Source organism: Haliotis rufescens, unplaced genomic scaffold, assembly GCF_023055435.1.
Source record: "Haliotis rufescens isolate VD_foot unplaced genomic scaffold, xgHalRufe1.0.p SCAF_12, whole genome shotgun sequence".
Taxonomy (NCBI): domain Eukaryota; kingdom Metazoa; phylum Mollusca; class Gastropoda; order Lepetellida; family Haliotidae; genus Haliotis; species Haliotis rufescens.
The window spans coordinates 23,286,105-23,310,616 of record NW_025963802.1 but is presented as its reverse complement, the minus strand read 5'-3'; the positions used below and the strand labels follow the sequence as shown (position 1 = coordinate 23,310,616).

Below are 24,512 nucleotides of genomic sequence, written 5' to 3'. Positions count from 1 at the left end.
ATCGAAATTACACCTGCCCAGTGTCTCTTCAGTATCTTTCAAAAGTCTTAAAAAAATTGGATTATTAAATGTAATTTTACGATTTCAAATCAATTGGCGATTACAAAAGTATGATGAATATTCAATTAATAATATGATATTACACTTCGTGCATGAGACACACTGAAAATATTTCGAAAACAAAAATGATACTAAATATGAAAAATATTTCAATGATATAGCATGACGAGACTGATAACAGTAATTATGCTAATAATATTAATATTATTGATCTTTTTACATTATAGATTCTGTGTCGTCCCTAACACAAATGTGTACCGACGTTTGAGAACTTGATACCAGTTCATCCTATCACATTCATATAAAACAATAAGCAGACATGGCCGTGTTTATAGCAGTTCTATGTCTATCGCCCCAGTTTACAGTATTAAATACATCAATATGAAAACAGGCTTTACATGATTTTTTTATGACAAAAATGTTCTCATGTTAATATCTGCACATGTTTTGACCATATTACCCCTATTTCCCAACATTGCCGCATATGCAAAACACATGTAAACAGCGTGTTGATGTGATGCAGATTTCACACCGTAAAGGCTACACGTACACTGTTATCTTTACGCGCCATGTAATTGACTGTAATATATTTCATCAGGTTGTGTGATCTAGCCACATACCTGCTTGCAGGTCTCGTGTGGTTCTGTATTTACAGCACATAAAGCTCTAATAGTTGGTGTAATTATTTTTCTTAAACGTGAAGCAGTACATTTCTGGGCACACCTGCCAGCAGACGTAGAACACACAGTATGTCGCACTGACGCGGGTAGGTCGGATACTGTCCATCAATACGCGGGTAGGCCGGATACTGTCCATTAATACGAGGGTAGGTTTGACACTGTCCACCAATACGAGGGTAGGAGGGATACTGTTCGTCAGTACGAGGGTAGGTTGGATACTGTTCGTCAGTACGAGGGTAGGCCGGATACTGTTCGTCAGTACGAGGGTAGGTTGGACACAGTCCATCAATACGAGGGTAGGCCGGACACTGTCCATCAATACGAGGGTAGGCCGGACACAGTCCATCAATACGAGGGTAGGCCGGACACTGTCCATCAATACGAGGGTAGGTTGGACACTGTCCATCAATACGAGGGTAGGCCGGACACTGTCCATCAATACGAGGGTAGGCCGGACACTGTCCATCAATACGAGGGTAGGCCGGACACTGTCCATCAATACGAGGGTAGGCCGGACACTGTCCATCAATACGAGGGTAGGCCGGACACAGTCCATCAATACGAGGGTAGGCCGGACACTGTCCATCAATACGAGGGTAGGTTGGACACTGTCCATCAATACGAGGGTAGGCCGGACACTGTCCATCAATACGAGGGTAGGCCGGACACAGTCCATCAATACGAGGGTAGGCCGGACACTGTCCATCAATACGAGGGTAGGTTGGACACTGTCCATCAATACGAGGGTAGGCCGGACACTGTCCATCAATACGAGGGTAGGTTGGACACTGTCCATCAATACGAGGGTAGGTTGGATACTGTTCGTCAGTACGAGGGTAGGCCGGATACTGTCCATCAATACGAGGGTAGGCCGGATACTGTCCATCAATACGAGGGTAGGCCGGACACAGTCCATCAATACGAGGGTAGGTTGGACACTGTCCATCAATACGAGGGTAGGCCGGACACTGTCCATCAATACGAGGGTAGGCCGGACACTGTCCATCAATACGAGGGTAGGTTTGACACTGTCCACCAATACGAGGGCAGGCCGGATACTGTCCATCAATACGAGGGTAGGGTGGATACTGTCCATCAATACGAGGGTAGGTTGGACACAGTCCATCAATACGAGGGTAGGCCGGATACTGTCCATCAATACGAGGGCAGGCCGGATACTGTCCATCAATACGAGGGTAGGCCGGATACTGTCCATCAATACGAGGGTAGGCCGGACACTGTCCATCAATACGAGGGTAGGCCGGACACTGTCCATCAATACGAGGGTAGGTTGGACACAGTCCATCAATACGAGGGTAGGTTGGATACTGTCCATCAATACGAGGGTAGGCCGGATACTGTCCATCAATACGAGGGTAGGTTGGATACTGTCCATCAATACGAGGGTAGGTTGGATACTGTCCATCAATACGAGGGTAGGTTGGATACTGTCCATCAATACGAGGGCAGGCCGGATACTGTCCATCAATACGAGGGTAGGTTGGACACAGTCCATCAATACGAGGGTAGGTTGGACACTGTCCATCAATACGAGGGTAGGTTGGATACTGTCCATCAATACGAGGGTAGGCCGGACACAGTCCATCAATACGAGGGTAGGCCGGACACTGTCCATCAATACGAGGGTAGGCCGGACACTGTCCATCAATACGAGGGTAGGTTTGACACTGTCCACCAATACGAGGGCAGGCCGGATACTGTCCATCAATACGAGGGTAGGGTGGATACTGTCCATCAATACGAGGGTAGGGTGGATACTGTCCAGCTTACGAGGGTAGGTTGGACACGGTCCCACTGTGGATTCAGTCAGATAGCACTATTAGATGTCATATTATGGAAATTCTTTTAAATTTGCCATCAGCAATATGTTACTTCATTATGTCAAAATGTATAGAAAAAGACTCAATTAACTTGAAACATGCAGTCTTTGTTGTTGTTTGTACCATACTGTGCCGAGACATACTGTAACGATAATCCAAACCGTGACATCGAAGTATTTCCTTCTTGGTTAAACCTTATATACGTTCGAACCTAACAAACATATCTAGTTCGACGCATGCAATGTTAAGCATATTGAGAATTTTATTGTGTGTGTGCGTGCGTGCGTGCGTGCGTGCGTGCGTGCGTGCGCGTGTGTGTGTTCGTGTCATACTCGGTGCCACAAGAATGTGCCATGACTTTATGGTTAACGAGCAGGGGCAGAAGATGCTACACTTTAAGCGTAATGCTAAATTCATTACGCGTAAAGACTTTGACCAATGGGAAATCTACATAAGCTGACTTTAGCGTGAACCTAGTTGTTTTACGTGAAAAGCTGGTCATATACAAGTAAAGGTATTTGTTTTACGCGTAAAGCTAAACTCAATACGTGTAAATACTTTGACAAATGAATAGTCAATGTGGTTTTACACCTAAACAAATTGCTACGCGTATAAAATAGTATCTTACCCGTAAAGCTAAATCCATCGATTGGAAGTAAGTTTTACGCGTAAAGACGTTAGTTTCACTCATAACAAGTGTATTACGTGTAAACCGACATCAAGCTTTCATTGGTCAAAGGCTTAACGGGTTATGTTCGCTTGTTTGTTTGTTTAAACATTGTGTTGCAAGGTACGTATATATTCCATTACGGAACCTTATATTGTAATTTGCGGTATTGCCGTATCTATATGCACATTAAATTACTGATATGAACATCAAAACTAGCAAACACATTCGCGCTATCAAGTACCAGCACTGATCCCCTTCTCATTACATCAGCTGTTGGTGTGACGCTTAAACGCTGTAATGTTTAATATAAAATAGATAAAGATTGGGTTAAAAACACATATTAGCTAGTCGGTAACGCCGGGGGAGAGAAAGTGTTACAAACAGCCTATCAAACTAATGGAAATGTCACGATGTTAGACATAAAGGAGATGTGATGCCTTTATCCTCGTTATGGGCTCGATGCAGTGTTATCTATTGCCCAGAATCTGGACCGAAGTCCTCGCATTTTCGTCGAGCCGTGCATATTATCGTATTAACACCTGTTGTTAGAGTTGCAAGTTTTTAGATTGTGCTCATCTAAGGAAGAATTAAATGTCCAAAGTCAGCGTGGTTTAGAAAAAAACCCAGTTTGCATATTTGATTAAATTTAATATCCAGTGATTTAATATCAAATTAATGACAAACTACACCATTAGACATGCTTTAAAGTATATGCCACCTAACACTGGCACTAAGGTTAAAACGAACATTAACTAAGACGTTAAATCATTCTTTCTCATTACTTTTTAAATTCTCCCTATGTCTATATTACACTGGTACACATCGCGCCATCTGTGTGCAAGTTGCCCGACACACATGTCCAGAGGGTTTTAGAACACAGCAAACTTCCAAATAAATAAAATAAAATAATTACCATTTATGCTTGAGAATTAATAGTAAACAAAACCTAATTCAATTCCTTTTAACAAGATCCCTTTGATCTATAAATTGAAGCAAATATGGGCGCCAACAATGTGTCATTGGTGTAAACTTCTCAAGGTCAGTAAAGGGTAATTTTGTCATGCTTCAGTCCATGTACAGGAACGCATGGTTTCGCATCAACGGTAGCGATACATGTATATTTCAGATACATTCTGATGTCCGCCAGGGTTGTGCATGTTACTCCCACTCTTTGCAGTTTATATTAATGACTTTAAGAAAATGTAACGATTTGACAGATATCTTTTGAAAGATATTATATCCTCAGCCTAGAACCTTCAGTCGACAAGCAGGTATTTGTTATGAATAGTAACGCTTGTTTTAAACCCCGCCGCGTTCCCCTCGGAGTTATTTATTTACGAAAAAAGGATAATAATGTCTTGTGTGACTCTATGTGTCATATTCTTTATCCTTTTTTAATTATTGTTTTTCAAGGTTAAACGTGCCTCGTAGGCCGACAGGCAAGATGTTTTACTTCATCGTGTTTTAATTGTGTATTTTATATAATACAACACGTGGCACGTTAATAAATATATTTATTTTTCTTCCGTATACCCCGTGTATATCATAGCCAAGTGACACATTCATGCAAATATGATAACAGGAAACATAAGTTTTTTTCATCACCAGCAATTTTAAAGAATCAATGTTTCTGGTTGTAAAACTGGCGGAAATATTACAATTAAGTTTGTTTTGTTTTTTATAACTTCGAGTCCGGTTTCAATGAAAATACGCCGTGATGCCGACTAAAATGTATTAAGCTTTATTGTGACATCTCCTCCCACGTGACATTCGGGAATGAGAGCGAGACTTGATTGAATAACTAATGTTGTAACATTGTATCACAAATATAATCCAATGTTACAGAATAAATCACAATCGTTGTTGTTACTGTCAGTAAAGTTCAAATCGCCGATAACACTCCGTCCGAACTTATTCCTTGCCCTTGGTTGACTAGAATATAGTCCCTGAAATATACTCATGATCTCGTATAAGGTTAAACAGAAATAATTCTATATAAAGAACCCTCGAGTATTAAGGAACCATATGACAAGGTATGTTCATCATGCAATCAGGCTGCTCACGTGTCATTAGAATGTCAAGACCATGCCCCAGCCCGGGATAGGTTAAAACCAGAATTGCAGTTAGATCCGCTATCTCCTAGATAGATCTCCTAAAGCCAAGCGATGCAATAGCGAAGACCAAACTAACTCTATTTCTGTAAGATGGACAGCTACTCGAACGTATATAAACAGAACAGCCAAGGATAAAAATGAAATTATATCAATATAAGAAAATAGAAATCAAATCAATACAAAAACAGAAATGATGTGAATACCAAACTCACAATAGATAGGTGTACCCTGCTCACACACAGGAGTCCCAAAGAGGGACAGGTCAGCCGAAATTGCTTAGGCAGAAGGCGCCCTCTCAAACACTTAATGCAACAACAACAACAACAACATTAAGGAACCCTCATGTTTCTTGAGTTATTTCCTAGATCTGAAAAGGGGATGCGTATTGACTGCTAGAGCTGTAAAGGGGATGAGCGTAGGCTCATAGAGCTGAAAAGGGGATGAGTATAGGCTGCTTGCGCTGTGAAGGGGGTGAGTATGAGCTGCTAGAGCCGGGAAGGGGGTGAACTTAGTCTGTCATACAGACCCTGAAACAAATCTATCGAATACAGCCCATGCAAGTCTATAATGTTTGGCAAGTCTAGATTACTGCAGTATCTGAAAATGAAGAAAGTCTCTGGGCTCCTTTTTATTATTTTTTATAACTATAAGTTAACAACTGTTTTTTTCTGTAAAATATGTTCATTTCAGAGACTAGATGTTAGTCTTGGGGTGAACGTAGGGGATGAATATAGGCTACTGGAGCTGAGAAGTGGATGAGTATAGGCTGCAAGAGATGAGAAGGGGATGGGTGCAGTGCTCTGGGGTCTGTTAGAGGTTCAGAGCTAAAAATATTTATAATGTACGCTATGGAAATATTTGAATAATTTTGATGTATTTGTTTCTGAAATGGTGGAAAATATGGTGAAAATGATTAACAAAACTCACCTCTGTTTTTGAGTGTTTCTTGATATGATAAATACTAACCGATATCTTCATCTGATTTATTACAGTTATAAGTATTATACGGAAAAGAGCAATGTACATTCAATGCAAAGATGGGCGGCTCGTGTCTCTTCGGATCTGGGGGAACATCACAATGCGTCATATGAGCAACTTTAAAAAAAACAACATTTCCTCGGTGCAATATACATCAAGTTACGTCGTTATTGCACCGTCTCCGAACCACTTAGTCACGTCATTATACATGTAACGGCTCTCTGTTCGCTTAATTTCTCATTTCAGTTTTAGCGATTCCTGATGACGGCAGGCCCGTGCCCACAAAGTACATTCATTTCCGCTGCGTCGAAAAACATATTTATGAATATAACTCTCATTTTTCTGAGCAATTTTCTGTCAGAGAGATACAAGTATCCTCCATTTTGGTCTAAATTAACTCAGGCGTCGGGCTCCTAAATTCGCAATGTATCTTGCGGTGGGGGGATAATTACACGCGCCGCTAATGCTCCGGAATATGGCATCGGTCCGGGGGATTACCAGTGTCTTTCCGGATATTAATTCGTTAAAACTCTACACGTTGTATACAAAGCAGTTATACGCTTTTAAAAGACGGATTGCTGTTGTAATTACCTCCCTCTGCAAGCATTACTTCCAGATTAACTCTCCTCCCTCGTAAATTAATACCCGCAGTGACAATGTAAGTAATGGGGAACGTCGGTCGCACCGAGGCATCTCCTGTTTTACGATACCTCGTTTTCATATTCAGATTCTACACGCTCGAATACGAGGACATCACAAAACATTTTTCTGGGTATTGTGAATATTAAATTACCAACTACACATTCATAACCATTAGGTATAACCAACCCATGACGTCATATGCACAGGTATTTCCTATAACTATAACTAGATGTATACGAAACATTCCTTCGCCGAAACAATTTAAGTAGGAAACAAAACAAATGCCAAAAGGATTCACTTGTCAAATATATCTAGGTATTGTGTCTATTAAATCATCAACTACACATTCATAAACATTAGGACGTCACATGCATCGGTATTTTCTGTAACATGACTTACTTTAAACATCCAGGGGAAAAGAAAGCACTGAATATCAGTAACATGACGCCATGCTATATGCTATAATATATACAGCTGGGTACACGACGACAGGCCGAGCCTTCAACCAATAGACTGTGAGATCATACGATTAATTATGAGGTTTGGAAATAAAAATGTGTAAACATCTCTACTGTAAATGTTTTATGTTAACCATGGTGATTTGGCTTCATTTAAAAATGGATTGATAACGGACCTTCTATTATGAAACCTAAATTCGACTTAAAACAACACAGAATTGGAAACTACTGGAAATATATAGCAACAACAAACAACATCGCATGAAGTGTCGTTCTATTGAAGACGTTTGGGTTTTAACTTAGGGTTCCATTGGGTCAAATTCAAGGTCAGTACAACATTAACCGTTATGGTTTGCATGCCTGAATAATCGTTAATTGGTTGCGTTGTTAAAATGAGCGGTCGGTAGACAGGAACTCAGTCATTTTCACACTGGTGGTCGCCATTTCCGTCTCGTCAAAATCTCGCAGCTGAATTGCGAGATAAGACGTGATCTCGTAACAATCGCTGTGGGGAGTTTATTTGATGTAGTTTTTATACAGCGCAACAGCTGTCACTGATCAAAAGATGATGGGAGACGATTATGAGCGAAGTAACGTAAAGACGTTGCTGTGTTTGATGTCGCTGGGTGATTAGATGGATTGACTGATAACGCGACGCTCTTGCTCAATGCCAGGCACGCCAACTCACTGAGAACTACGTTAATCACTATCTCCGATTAGTTACAATAGATGCCCATTGTATTGTCCCGGTAAATGGTGCATCCCCTACTGGCATCCCCATGAGAAGGATAAAGGATACACATACACACTTATCTCAGTATACACGATTGTCTCTTGTACGAACAAATTACGAAATAAGAAGCATACGACTGAACAGAAACTGGTTCATTCAATAAAAATATAACAAATAATTTATTCATCAAATGTGAAGAACTAAAAATAGTTTTTGTTTCAAACGATCTGTTTTTTCCCCTGTCTGTATCAGTTATATACATTCACACCGTGGTTGTGTATTATTACGTTCATGGAATCTCCAGCGGAGAAGACGTTTATATTGGGTTCAACTTCACACCCGAAGAGAATCCTGTTGTATCAGTCGGAGATTGAGTGCGTGAGTTTGGTTTGACGTCGCTTTGACCAGTTCTTCAGTTGGGTCACGGCATGTCGGAAAGAAAAACTACCAACCACAACAAAATACATCACTCGTTTTAAAAGGCAACTACTGGTTATACACAGGATCTAATCCGAAATCCACCTCCGTCCAAAGCCACCGTTATATTTCACGATGTTATCTTATCATAGCAATAATTCTCCAATTTTTCCAAGCGGTGGTCCAGTCGCTCACGATACTAAATGTTTCAGAAGTCTACTTCAACTTTTCAACACCACACATATACAAAACAGAGGTGTCTAGATTGCGAGGATAAAAAATACACGTTTGATCAAAATCTATCTGACGATGACAAATACATACAGGATAATGCTACGCAGTTATCTCCCCTAGGTAAATATGATTGATTATAAACGAGCATGGCGACGGTTAGGTCCTATGATCTCGGGGGCCTCTTTCAACTATTGAAGTGGGTAGGGCGACAGCTAGGCAGGCCAAGTAAGCTGGAATGTAGGAAAGCTGCCAGCTGTAGTTGATATTGGTAGCTGGCACCATTACCTCATTACACCAACACCGGTGATAAGTGTTAGTTTTAAACGATAGTAGTAAAGCTCTTTCTTCTTCATCTTCAGTGCAGTCAATCAGGAACGGTTTCAGAGACAGGCATGATTCTAATAATGAAGGACAAACCTCAAAATGTGTGATTTACCGTCATAAAACCAGTACAAGTAATTTCCGTTCCTTAATGGCTGACCTACATGGAATGCTATCTGACTACACGTGCCTGTGTGGGACTGTTAAATCATATATGTGTACTTGACCCCTCGCGGGCAGTTTTGGTGCGATCAGTGTTGGTGTTCAAAGTGAATGGGTTGGTTTGAATGGCTACAAGAATGGTATTCCGGATGTTGAGAATTGAACCCGGGTTTCCAACGTGACGAGATATGTTTTCACAACACGACTACCCATTCTCATGTCGTATGCTTTATTATAGATAAAATGATACTATTTTAGTGAAAAAAGTAAGCTCCAGCTACAGAAATAGGTAAATAGCTAGCTCCCAATAGATAGAAAGTTAAGTATCTAGCTCCAGAGAAATAGATACAGAATTAACTGCCTAAGTACATTTCCCGGCTGAGTGCAACGTTTTCTTTGGTCCCATCGAAATCCTTTATAAACTGTCATCACTAGAGTTCGGACTGCATAAGTATAAGCATTCAGGTAAGTAAAGTGTATTTCCTATGTTAAGCTAAGAGCTGGTAAAAATTGAACGATCATTTACACCCAGACCGCTGCCAGCGGCATCAGAGGTACACAATCATTTCAACAACATAATACATATACATATAATTATAGAACAAATAGAAACACATCTTTGCCTAGCATGCAGTCATATGTGCACTGATTCACTAAGGTAACAGTATATGTACATTTCAATAAGGACAGAGGTATTGAGAGGTTAAAACAATGGCACGGGTTTTTTACAAAATTTGTACACTTTTCTCAATGTTCCTAATCGCGGATTATTGAAAAGAAAATTCATGTTATACATATTGGGCTCAATGTAGTAAACGTTGCTTTCTTTCGTTAAAAACTATTTGTTTGGTTAAAACTTATTTTTCTCCATCACCCAGTTTCAATAGGTAGATTATGGTTACAATTTCTAAGCTTCAGTAAGACTCGCCAAACATTTTCCCTTGGTAGTATTCAAACAGTAATGTTTATATGATACCCAGTATTGTACCTTTGGAAGGTTATCTCTTGCACTTATCCAACACAACACAAGGTTAATGTCATTTAATTTTGCAAAAACTAATATGTTTTTAATAAATACGATTGTTTAAACCTTGTGAAAGCCATATATAGGTCCACGTTCGTCAAAAGTTCGTTTGATATATGTTATCCATTTATAAATAGGTTTGTCATTAAACTGTAACTTGTATACAAGAAGGATAGTTTAGATGGTTTCCAGGGGAATAATGTTGTTCCCAAACATATCATTCTCATTTTAACTATGTTTGATAGATGAAGTCTTCCAAGTTCCAATGTACCATGGAATTTGGAGCACATATACTTAATGATTTTAGAAAATGTAAATGACACCTTCCATAGTGTAGATGTTGTCAAATCCGCACGCCTCGCCTGGCATTACCAAACTGTCGAAAAGCTGAAATTGACACAGTTTTATTCTTTCCGGAACCATAGGCAGATTGGATAAGTAAAAAAACCGACAAGTAAAGTCGTTTTTCTTGATCCCTTGAAATTTTACTTCAGTGGATATCACTGTAGATAGTTGTATACCTAGCTATATATTTATAGAGAGAAAACTGGCATGCTTTAGATAGGACTTGACAACACTATTTATGAGAACTTGGCCGAATTTACTCTATTGATTACAAGGGGGTAAACCGTGGTTGATCGCAAATGCCACGAGCAATTGTGTTGTGTTGTGAAAGTTGAAATGCATTTAATAATTGATATTCTTTTCCCAGGATGACGTAAAAGTGACATTTTATTATTACAAATCTACTTCAACTACATTCGTGACCGATTTGCACAGACAACGGAACCAAAGAATTCTTATGACAGTCAACTCGTGATGCATCCCCTATTAATCTCCACTGTGCCAAAGCACTTCAGGTCCCTTTACGCAAAAGATGGAAAAGTCCGAAACAAATAAGATCGTTGTTTATAAAACATAACCAATGAAATAACAAGGCTTCATTTCGAGAGGGTTCAGTGATGAAATATTAGCTTTAGATGAGCTGAAGATCGACATGTGTCAAACCACGCTATCCATACAGCAACTCTCGGTCAGTATTGAGCAGGAATACTTGACCCTTTGTTTCTCTGCGACCACTAATGACCACTTGGATTAGACCCTTACGCCGGCGTTGTTCATTCATAACACTCGGCATCGGCATGGCTGTACATGTCCTAATTAATCATTGTCATACTTGAGCGTCATATGGTAGACCTGAACTGAGCACTTGAGCTGTAACGTAGACGTGAACAGGCACTTAGCCGTATAAACAGGCGCACAGACTTGTTCAGCGCATAGCCCGGGAACCAGTGAACTTACGATTTCACCTAGATACATTTGACAATGTATTTTGGTAATGTAATAAAGGTGTTTCGTATAAGAGGTTTACAGACCTGCGTCATGTTAATACATGCATCCTAATTTTACCCTTAGCTGGAGTCATTTGTGGTGAGTCATTCAGTTATAATACCACACTTCGCATTTCAAACGCTAACGTTATAAGCCAAGTGTAATTAATTTCCGTGTTCAACTATAGTGATATTAACCGTCTCCATAAACAACTTTCATCCGAATAATGCCATCAAAACAGACTTACGCTTTTACTTCTTAATTGCTGTTTGAAAAAATAACATCACCTGCTTTCTAGTCAGAATATATGTAAATAAACTACATGGAAATCAAAATAAATGTTGAGTAAGAGAATTATTGTATAGGTGTCTTCAGTGAAACATATGTGTTTGGCATGCTTAATTTACTTTGACAATATCTCTCACCGAAACTGACACTGAGAAAGCGGATGCAGAATTCCATAACTGTTCATCTGTTGAACCTTTAAGACAGCTTCAAAATCAGAAAAATCTTCTCTTTATTCCGACAAGGTAAAAAGCTTAGCGCATTCTGGCGACATGAGGCCTACATCGACGTGAAAATGAGCTACCCTTGTTCGCAAATGAACTTGGTCGACCCCACTTATGGTTGTCGTAATTTTCAATCAGAGATCGCGAAGGACCCGGTGTAAACAAATATAATTACGACGTCTGCCGCCAGTCAACAAAAATCTAGATAAAAAACATGAAGATAATCTTAAAACATCTGCAGAAATAACTAGCAGTTGCCATGGGTGTTAAACAGTTAGATTTGTCTGTTTTAACATTGTCTTCAAATGGGGCCATTTCATAGCCGAGGGAGGTAACAGGAGTGTTCACGTTTTAACATATTGCCAGATAGACTTGCAACCAATAGGCCCACCACGTTCAGGTGTACCTGGAATCATAACTGCGGAACAAGTTATTACATAGCTCCACCAGTCAGCATACTGCTTATGTTCAGCCTACATGGGGCAATTGTCACGTTGCATGACGTGAACCAACCATCTATTCCACACAATGATTGACTTGCCACTGCAATACAAGCAGGCGATTCACTCGGATGTCCCAATGCCGCCGATTATCATTGCCCATATTCTTCTTATGTTATTAATTGTTTATTTTTCATTTTTAATTCTTTAATTATTTGCAAATATTTACCAATATAAGATCCTTGGGATCCTTGGGATCCTTGGGATAATGACGTCATCTTAAATATTTTTTATCCCTACATATACATCAATGTTCTTCCACACCAATCTATATTCCCCTTACATATCAATCTATGTTCCCCTCACATTTAACTCTTTGTTACAATTGTATTTAAATCTATGTTCCCCTCACATATTAATCTATGTTACCCTTACATATAAATATGTTCCCTTTACATTGAAATCCTTGTCTTTGTCTTTGTCCACCTTACGTATCAGTCTTTGTTTAACTTACATATATGTATATGTGTTCATCTTCGGTCTCGGGGAACATAAACTTACATAAAGGGTACATGAATCATAAATCATAAATCCTACAGGGTGCGTGTGTTGATATACTCGCTATGTCAGTTTACGTTCCCCGAGCACTAAATTCATTTATATTCGTCTTACGAAGACCATCATACATGGTACATCAACCCATCCTCCCCCGGGATCGGTGGGCAACGAATGTATCCTACCGTACACCTAATTATAGTGCAAGTATGTCTTATGCATGCTGGCTTTGGTCCGAATCGGTAAGAATACCACATTTAGTTTTCTGTCGTTTGCTATAAATGCTTAACTTTGAGTTATTCCCCATAGGTCTATTTCATTCGGAAAGTATCTTTAATATCTGGAGAATGGCGTCTTACATAATTAATTCGAAATACAATATTGTGGTTGGCATGTTGTAAATGTAATGCCACCAGTTTGGCAATTCGACCGGGCAACAGATATGTACCTTACATGTGAGAAAAGGCACATTGCACATAATAGAATGGGTTTCAACCATCAGCATCCGACATCCATGTTTGTTTTTTGTTTTTTTGTTTAACGCCACACTCAGCAATATTCCATCTATATGACGGCGGTCTGTAAATAATCGAGTCTGGACCAGACAATCCAGTGATTAATATCTTGAGCATCGATCCACGCAATTGGGATGCGATGACATGCACCAACCAAGTCAGCGAGCCTGACCACCCGATCCCGTTAGATGGATCGAAGAAATATATACAAAAGAAAGTATACAGTTGAAAATTGGACTGGACCTAAACAATACAAACGTTATCAACACGTCACTAGGCTGAAAACAGTCCCTCGAAACACTGCAAAATTAAGGTCCAAAAACCCAACTGTGATACCCATATCAAATCCATCACCATCGAATAACCAACAATTTCTTGTTTGTTTCATTCTTAGCCACCATCAAACACGGATGTATTCTTTTTCTTGTCCGGCAGTATATTTGTATGATTCTCTGCTTTGTTTGTTGCTGTCAAAAGGACCCTAAGGCCAAGGATTCCATAGTGGTGAATATTCGCAACAAATTAATGTATTTATATGTAAGGCTGACATAGATTTCAATGTAAGGGGAACGTAGATTTGTATGTAGGAGTGACATAGATTTAAATCTAAGGGGAACATAGATTTGTATGCAGGGGTGACATAGATTTAATTGCAATGGGAACACAGATTTATATGTAAGGGGAACATAAATTTGTCTGTTAGTGGAACAAAGAGTCATAGGTTAGGGGAACGCACATTTATATTTAAGGGTGACATAGATTCATATGTAAGGGTGACATAGATTCATATGTAAGGGTGACATAGATTCACATGTAAGGGTGACATAGATTCATATGTAAGGGTGACATAGATTCACATGTAAGGGTGACATAGATTCATATGTAAGGGTGACATAGATTCATATGTAAGGGTGACATAGATTCACATGTAAGGGAAACATGGATTCATATGTAAGGGAAACATAGATTCATATGTAAGGGTGACATAGATTCATATGTAAGGGTGACATAGATTCAAATGTAAGGGTGACATAGATTCATATGTAAGGGTGACATAGATTCACATGTAAGGGAAACATAGATTCATATGTAAGGGTGACATAGATTCATATGTAAGGGTGACATAGATTCATATGTAAGGGTGACATAGATTCACATGTAAGGGATTCATATGTAAGGGTGACATAGATTCATATGTAAGGGTGACATAGATTTAAATATAAGGGTAACATGGATTTAAATGTAAGGGTAACATACAGTTATATGTGAGGATGACATAGATCTATATGTTGGGATAACAAAGATTTAAATGTGAGGGTGACATATATATGTAAGGGAAACATGGATGTATATTTAGGGGTAACATGTAGTTATATGTAAGGGTCACATATCTATATGTAAGGGGAAAATAGTTTTCTATATAAGAGGAACACAGAAGAACATAGATTTATGCATGAGGGTACCATAACTTTACAGGTAAGGGAAACGTGGATTCATGTGTAGGCGTGACGTGGATTTAAATGTGAGGGGAACATAGTTTTATAATCATAAGGAAAATTAGATTACATGAAACGCCTCAACCACATATGCATTGGAAACAGTTTTATAGCTCAGGATACTATAGAATTATATGCAGGGGTAACATTGATTTATGATGGGAACACAAGCTTTACATGTAAGGATAACATTGAATTATTGTGTGTAGGTAATATGGGTTTATATGGAAGGGGAACTTATGTTTATATGTAGGGGAAACATAAATTTATATGGAATGGGAACGCGGCCTTATATATTGAAGGGGAATGCAAGTGAATATTGACGGGGGAAGACAATGCTGAGGCATTGAGGCTGGAACACGACGCTTGTTCTAGAAAAACACATCGAGCCATATGTCCTTGATTGTGCTTGTTATGAGGTGTAATATGTAGCTGTCCAGGAAAGTTCGTATACTATAGTTACTTTCAGACATCCACAGTCACTTCACAGACAGCCGGGGAGATCGTTTAATAATTTATAATAATTTAATAATATGACTATGCACGGGAAGGCTTTACTCTCATAGATATTAGCTCAAAGCCTTCAGCAAGGCCTCATCTGATTTCGTCACTATCTGATTGTGGGGTACACAGGGACACTTGAGGTATTGTTGTGAAAGGGTGGATGTGGCTGCAGTTGATGTTACATTCGGTGATGGGGGCTGCTGTGAATGCAATAGATGTGGCATACAGTGAGAGTGTGCAGTAGATGTTGCATACAGTAAGGTGACTGTTGTCGTAGATAAGGGTGTTGTTGTTGAAAATGTGAGGGTTGTTATTGTGGATGACGGAGGAGGTAGTTGAGGGGATAAAAATTGTTGTCGTAGATGTGGGTGTTGTTGGATATGGGGGTGTTGTTGTCGTGGTTGAGGGTGTTGTTGTTGTCGTAGATGAATGCGATGTTGAGGTTGTCGTAGACCAGGCTGTTGTCGTAGATGAGGGTGATGTTGTTGTCGTCGTTGAGGGATTGTTGTGTTAGATGAGGGTGCTATTGGATATGGGGGTGTTGCTGTCGTGGTTGAGGGGTTTGTTTTCGTAGATAAGAGGGTTGTTGGTGTCGTAAATGTGACATACAGTGAGGAGGTTGTTGTTGTCGTAGATTAGGGTGTTGTTGTTGTCGTAGATGAGGGTGTTGTTGAGGTTGTCGTAGTTCAGGCTGTTCTCGTAGATGAGGGCGACGTAGTTGTTGTGGATGACGGGGCGTTATCGTAGATGAGGATGTGGTGTGTTGTACACGAGGATGTTGTATATGAGGGGGTTGTTGTTGTAAGACGAGGTGGTTGTTGTCGTAGATGAGGGTGTGGTTGGTGTAGATGAGGGAGTTGATGTGGATGAGGTGGTTGTTGTCGTAGATGAGAGTGCTGTTGTTGTTGTGGATGAGGGTGTTGGTTTTGTAGGTGGGGGTGTTGTCGTTGTAGTAGTGGATGAGGTGGTTGTCCTTGTCATAAATGATAGCGTGGTTGGTTTAGATGAGGGCGTTGTTGTTGTCGTAGATGAGGGTATGGTTGTTATTGAGGGGGTTGTTGTTGTAGATGAGAGCGTTGTTGTCGAAGATGAAGGGGTTGTTGTTGTCGTGAATGAGGGGGTTGTTTGAGTTGTAGATGTAGCGTGTATACAGAACAAACCAAATGGGTGTTATGTTTTCTTTTTGCTTTGAGGCATGATATCATTAATCAGAACAGAACATAATACCTGGTATCAATTATGTATGTTCTACCAGACGTCAAAGAAAAAATAACATCGATGCAGTTTCCGTGCAAGCGAATTCCTATCAACAAAGTAAATATACATATACATATAGTCAATACGGAACAGTAATAATAACAGATAAAGTTCCACTTTTCCCACGTGGCGTTAGCTGCACCCTATCTCATACACACCCGTGGCGTGTTTACTATTGGCTTGATGATACAGATCCTGAAACAGTCTCCTCCCAGACCGTTATCCAGGCACCCAGGAACCGACATGTCTACAGACATCCACCTGTCTCTCACCTTCACCGCACACTCTCCACAAGCCACGCCTTAGTACATCCAACCCCCACCCCTACCCCAGACCCTTCTCTCTACTCGTGCTCTGTTGCTTCCAGGGTCTTCTTCAATCATTTCCCTGTCCATTATTTCATTCTTGTCTCAGTTCTACACTACGCTAGATATCATGTGTGCGCTGTGTTATATGTTTCATCCTAACCTTATTTTCACGTACAAGACCCGTGGTACCATACTCCCTTCCCTGATGATATGTACAAGACAGGCCATTGGTACCACCTTTCTTTCCTTGATGATATGACACGACAGACCCATGGTACCACCTATCCTTCCCTGATGACATGTACAAGACAAACCCATGGTACCACCTTTCCTTCCCTGATGACATATACAAGACAGACCCATGATACCATATTCCCTTCCCTGATGATATGTACACGAATGGCCCATGGGACCACCTTTCCTTATGTGATGATATCTACAAGACAGACCGGTGGGACCACCTTTCCCTATGTGATGATCTGTACAAGACTGACACGTGGTACCACTTTTCCTTATGTGATGATATGTACAAGACAGACCCGTATACCTCCTTGCCTTATGTGATGATCTCTACAAGACAGACCCGTGGTACCACCTTTCCTTATGTGATGATATGTACAAGACAGACCCGTATACCTCCTTGCCTTATGTGATGATCTCTACAAGACAGACCCGTGTACCTCCTTTCCTTATGTGATGATCTGTACAAGACAGACCCGTGGGACCACCTTTCCCTATGTGATGATCTGTACAAGACAGACCCGTGGGACCACCTTTCTCTATGTGATGATCTGTACAAGACTGACACGTGGTACCACTTTTCCTTATGTGATGATCTGTACACGACAGACCCGTGGTACCACCTATCCTTCCCTGATGATATGTACAAGACAGACCCGTATACCTCCTTGCCTTATGTGATGATCTCTACAAGACAGACCCGTGGTACCACCTTTCCTTATGTGATGATCTCTACAAGACAGACCCATGGTACCTCCTTTCCTTATGTGATGATATGTACAAGACAGACCCATGGTACCACCTTTCCTTCCCTGATGATATGTACAAGACAGACCTATGGTACCATTCTCCATTCCCTAATGATATGTACAAGACAGACCCGTGTACCTCCTTTCCTTATGTGATGATATGTACACGACAGACCCATGGTACCACCTTTACTTCCCTTATGATATGTACAAGACAGACCCATAGTACCACCTTTACTTCCCTTATGATATGACACGACAGACCCATGGTGCCACCGTTCCCTTCCCTGATGATATGTACAAGACAGACCAATGGTACCATGTTACCTTCCCTAATGATATGTACAAGACAGACCCATGATGCCACCGTTCCTTCCCTAATGATATGTACACGAGAGACCCATGGTACCACCTTTCCTTCCCTGATGATATGTACAAGACAGACCAATGGTACCATGTTACCTTCCCTAATGATATGTACAAGACAGACCCATGATGCCACCGTTCCTTCCCTAATGATATGTACAAGACAGACCCATGGTGCCACCAATCCTTCCCTGATGATATGTACAAGACATACCTATGGTACCATGTTCCCTTCCCTGATGATATAACACGACAGACCCATGGTACCACCTTTCCTCCCCTAATGATATGTACACAGCTGACCCATGGTACCACCTTTCCTTCCCTGATGATCTGTACAAGACAGACCAATGGTACCATGTTTCCTTTCCTAATGATATGTACAAGACAGACCCATGATGCCACCGTTCCTTCCCTAATGATATCTACACGACAGACCCATGGTACCACCTTTCCTTCCCTAATGATATCTACACGACAGACCCATGGTACCACCTTTCCTTCCCTAATGATATGTACACGACAGACCCATGGTACCACCTTTCCTTCCCTAATGATATGTACAAGACAGACCCATGGTGCCACCAATCCTTCCCTGATGATATGTACAAGACATACCTATGGTACCATGTTCCCTTCCCTGATGATAACACGACAGACCCATGGTACCACCTTTCCTCCCCTAATGATATGTACACAGCAGACCCATGGTACCACCTTTCCTTCCCTGATGATCTGTACAAGACAGACCAATGGTACCATGTTACCTTCCCTAATGATATGTACAAGACAGACCCATGATGCCACCGTTCCTTCCCTAATGATATGTACACGAGAGACCCATGGTACCACCTTTCCTTCCCTGATGATATGTACAAGACAGACCAATGGTACCATGTTAACTTCCCTAATGATATGTACATGACAGACCCATGATGCCACCGTTCCTTCCCTAATGATATGTACACGAGAGACCCATGGTACCACCTTTCCTTCCCTGATGATATGTACAAGACAGACCAATGGTACCATGTTACCTTCCCTAATGATATGTACAAGACAGACCCATGATGCCACCGTTCCTTCCCTAATGATATGTACAAGACAGACCCATGGTGCCACCATTCCTTCCCTGATGATATGTACAAGACATACCTTTGGTACCATGTTCCCTTCCCTGATGATATAACACGACAGACCCATGGTACCACCTTTCCTCCCCTAATGGTATGTACACAGCAGACCCATGGTACCACCTTTCCTTCCCTGATGATCTGTACAAGACAGACCAATGGTACCATGTTTCCTTCCCTAATGATATGTACAAGACAGACCCATGATGCCACCGTTCCTTCCCTAATGATATCTACACGACAGACCCATGGTACCACCTTTCCTTCCCTAATGATATGTACACGACAGACCCGTGGTACCACCTTTCCTTCCCTAATGATATGTACAAGACAGACCCATGGTGCCACCAATCCTTCCCTGATGATATGTACAAGACATACCTATGGTACCATGTTCCCTTCCCTGATGATAACACGACAGACCCATGGTACCACCTTTCCTCCCCTAATGATATGTACACAGCAGACCCATGGTACCACCTTTCCTTCCCTGATGATCTGTACAAGACAGACCAATGGTACCATGTTTCCTTCCCTAATGATATGTACAAGACAGACCCATGATGCCACCGTTCCTTCCCTAATGATATCTACACGACAGACCAATGGTACCACCTTTCCTTCCCTAATGATATGTACAAGACAGACCCATGGTACCACCCATCCTTCCCTAATGTTATGTACAAGACATACCTATGTTACCATGTTCCCTTCCCTGATGATATGACACGACAGACCCATGGTACCACCTTTCCTTCCCTAATGATATGTACAAGACAGACCCATAGTGCCACCTTTCCTTCCCTAATGATATGTACAAGACAGACCCATAGTGCCACCTTTCCTTCCCTAATGATATGTACACAACAGACCCATGGTGCCACCTATCCTTCCCTGATGACATATACAAGGCAGACCCGTGGTACCACCTTTCCTTATGTCATGATCTGTACAAGACAGACCCGTGGTACCACCTTTCCTTATGTGATGATGTGTACACGACAGACCCGTGGTACCACCTATCCTTCCCTGATGATATGTGCAAGACAGCTACCTTTCCTTCCTTGATGATATGACACGACAGACCCACGGTACCACCTATCCTTCCCTGATGAAATGTACAAGACAGACCCATGGTACCACCTTTCCTTACGTGATGATCTGTACAAGACAGACCCATGGTACCTCCTTTCCGTATGTGATGATCTCTACAAGACAGACCCGTGGTACCACCTTTCCTTTTGTGATTATCTGTACAAGACAGACCCGTGTACCTCCTTTCCTTATGTGATGATCTGTACAAGACAGACCCGTGGTACCACCTTTCCTTATGTGATGATCTGTACAAGACAGACCCGTGGTACCATCTATCCTTCCCTGATGATATGTACAAGACAGACCCATGGTACCACCTTTCCTTCCTTGATGATATGACACGACAGACCCATGGTACCACCTATCCTTCCCTGATGACATGTACAAGACAGGCCCGTGGTACCACCTTTCCTCATGTGATGATCTCCTCAAGACAGCCCGTGGTGCCACCTTTCCTTATGTGATGATCTGTACAAGACAGACCCGTGGTACCACCTTTCCTTATGTGATGATCTGTACAAGACAGACCCGTGGTACCACCTTTCCTTATGTGATGATCTGTACAAGACAGACCCGTGTTACCACATTTCCTTATGTGATGATCTGTACAAGACAGACCCGTATACCTCCTTGCCTTATGTGATGATCTCTACAAGACAGACCCGTGGTACCACCTTTCCTTATGTGATGATCTCTACAAGACAGACCCGTGGTACCACCTTCTCTGATGATCTGTACAAGACGCATCCGTCATACCATATCCCCTTCCCTGATGATATGTACAAGACAGACCCGTTGTACCACGTTTCTTCTCCCTTAGATTGTCCTTATATTAGACAGACCCTGTGGTCCAGCTCTCCACAAGCCTAGGATGGTCTGTACAAGACAGGCCGCTGGGTATTTATTCTCTTCCGCGACAGACTGATCAGAAGGCAGGTTCATGTCGCCATGTTGTTTAGACGGGGGAAGCCGCCAGAGGGCGTTCTATACAACTACTCAGGCGTGTTTGGACCCAATCTCGTCAGTTTGGAGTTGCCACTTCGCTCGTAATTGAGGAGAATTTTGATACTTTTGATTTGATTTCTTTTCTTCTTCGGAGCATAAACTAAACGAGGTAGGAAATTGAAAAGATTTTTACCAATGACTTGGTCACGAAAAGAAGTCGTAGTCACTTTTGTACTTCTCTGTATATTTGTTAGACACCCCATGTCCTCATCTGTTGTATAGTTCCGCCGGCAAAGTTAGGTAAGATAATTCATAGCAGGTAAAAGATAATTGATTAACCGAATCTATTTCCGAGCCACCAGCATCGACAACCTCAGAACATGACTATTGGCCTTTGTACTTAGATACACCCGAGGAGATTGAGGTTAGTAGAGTTCTTCAGCAAGATATACTTGTCGTAAGAGGCGACTAACGGAATCGGGTGGTCAGGCTTGCTGTCTTGATTAATGCATGTAATCGTATCCCAAAAGCGTGGATCGATGCTCATGATATCAACCATTGGATTGTCTGGTCCAGACTCGATTATTTACAGACCGCCGTCATATAGCTAGAATATTGTTAAGTGCGGCGTTAAACAACACACAAACCAACCAACCAACAAACAAAGTGAACTCAGACACACAGATCATGTTTCGGGCATTACTGGACAGTCGAATGCATTTTCGAATAAATGACGCATATTTATACGCTTGGAAGACGAAATATATTAGAATAGCCTGATATATGATCAACAGAAAATTTGTAATTTCAAAACTTAGATAACTGTACTGCACTTGCTTTATACTGCTGTAAATTGGTTGTTTATATATGTTGAGCCCAACATATAGATATGCATAAATATATCTGTCTGAATATTTCACATTTCAGTAGCTGAACGGAAATTCCAGAAAGATACCTCGAGGACTTTTTATCAGTCTTGGCCAAAAGAGGAAGATAATTAATGAAGATTTAATTAGAAATAGGAATATTAACCACTTCAGTGTCAAGTTAACTCGGCCACAGTGAGAGAACGGCATGATAAACAAACCCACACGCGATAAGAGATGTGTATTTTGACAAATATCACTAATGCAATAATGACAAAGGACGGTGGCAAGAATGTCCGTGGATACGTCTACAGCTGGTATATGTTTACAAATATCTGATTGTAGTCTTGCCCTGCAATACACAACATGTGTGAATAAAACATTGTTTCTCATTTTGTATTTCTGACCGAATATATAAAGTTTGGTTGCCATAATTTCGTGCTTGTATCTGTTCCTTTAAGTAATGATACCAGGACAGAACATACCCAGGTACATCCTTCCAGCGGGACTACTTCAATGTGAATTGTGTGGCCACAATGGCGACCTGGTCTTGGTAGGTTGTTGTGACCTTGCTGTTCGTATAACGCATTTTGACATCGACGTGTGCCGATGCTCAACCTACAGCACAACTGTAACATCCACTCAACACACGTCACGGAAGTATTGGTGTCTACGACAAAATAAACATCTGTCGCTTAATCATCCGACATCGCATTACTTATATTATTGCCGATCAGATGCACCGGTCGTGATCTCCATTGACAAAGTATAGGGATGTGTCAATGTTGTCAGTAATCTCACCAGTTATCCCGCGTCTGTTGGCCGTGATCCACAGGTGAAGAGGCCGCCCTCCCGTCGACATTATACACCCCCACACCCTTTCTGGCGTTACCGTTTGTTGCTAGGGTACTGTTATTGCGTTTGGTTATGGTGTAAACTAAACCTTAGATACATACATCTCTGTAAACAGAGCCAGGGTGCCCGTGTACTGCCTGGCCAAATGTCTCCACAGTTAAAGAGTTAACCATTTGCGGGGTAACACCGGGATTCTGTGAATGAAACGGTAAATATTCTTGAAGATTGCCACAGCTCGGAGAGTGTCATATAGTGAGCGCCCCTCAACATGAAGTGGAGGGGCTTAAAAACTTATTGAAATAACGCACGGACAAATTCTCATTGCATGATAACATAAGCCTGGTGGCGGGCGGTAGAGTGAGGGAAAGAAGGGCTTTATGTACGAATGTTGTGATAAGAGTGATTTAATACCAGAGTCATTAAACACTGACTTGAAATAATCTTCACATGAAGCGGTTTCTAACTATTTTATGAGCTGTATTAAGTACACCACTTTTAGATATTAATTTTTGAAGAGGTAAAAAGCGACCGACTTGCCGCTTGGTTGGAAAACCGGTAAAGATAGACGACGGATAATATTGAAATTGTTTCTTGTGATAGTCTTCGACATTTTGTTGCATTAATAGGAAGGACTTACTTACTTCAAGGATGAAGTACGTAAACACTTGTGTCTCAAGTAGCACTCTTCCAAGTACGAAGTACAAATTGGAAGAGGAACATCATTGTATTATATATTACGTGATATAATCACATTACATGGCAGAACGAATTCGTAAACATCTCCATTAACATACTTTCAACGTAAAGTAAAAATCAACGCTCAAAATTTGTTTTACAGAGCAGGGTATGTTTTTGGTGAACACCTGGTGTCATCACTGATTTTCCGTGATCTATTGATGTACTTTTCACAGCTAATTTGCCCAATAGAATCTGTTTCGTCGGGAATTCGAGACTGATAATTTTCTAGTGTTGACGTCTTAATTATCAACTATGACATTTGATTAATCACCCTG

General features: G+C 41.0%; 1 protein-coding gene across 1 annotated transcript; it reads right to left on the bottom strand.

Moving 5' to 3' along the window:
- Window positions 1–751: 751 nt before the first annotated feature.
- LOC125378270 (adhesive plaque matrix protein-like) lies at window positions 752–17,187 on the bottom strand. The gene is made up of 4 exons (XM_048393724.1): window positions 17,116–17,187; window positions 16,455–16,658; window positions 16,010–16,208; window positions 752–2,526 (listed from the first exon to the last, which is right to left on the bottom strand). Exons 1-4 carry the CDS (start codon window positions 17,185–17,187, stop codon window positions 752–754), a joined length of 2,250 nt encoding a protein of 749 aa, XP_048249681.1.
- Between the last annotated feature and the right edge of the window lie 7,325 nt (window positions 17,188–24,512).

Excerpts from the sequence above, each read along its gene's own strand:
- LOC125378270 (XM_048393724.1), bottom strand. The coding sequence starts at position 17,187 with ATGTCGGTTCCTGGGTGCCTGGATAACGGTCTGGGAGGAGACTGTTTC. Across the intron at positions 16,659-17,115 it reads TCTGTATCATCAAGCCAATA|GACAACCACCTCATCCACTA; the intron begins GTAAACACGCCA and ends ATTTATGACAAG. Across the intron at positions 16,209-16,454 it reads CTCATATACAACATCCTCGT|CACCCTCATCTAACACAACA; the intron begins GTACAACACACC and ends CATATCCAATAG.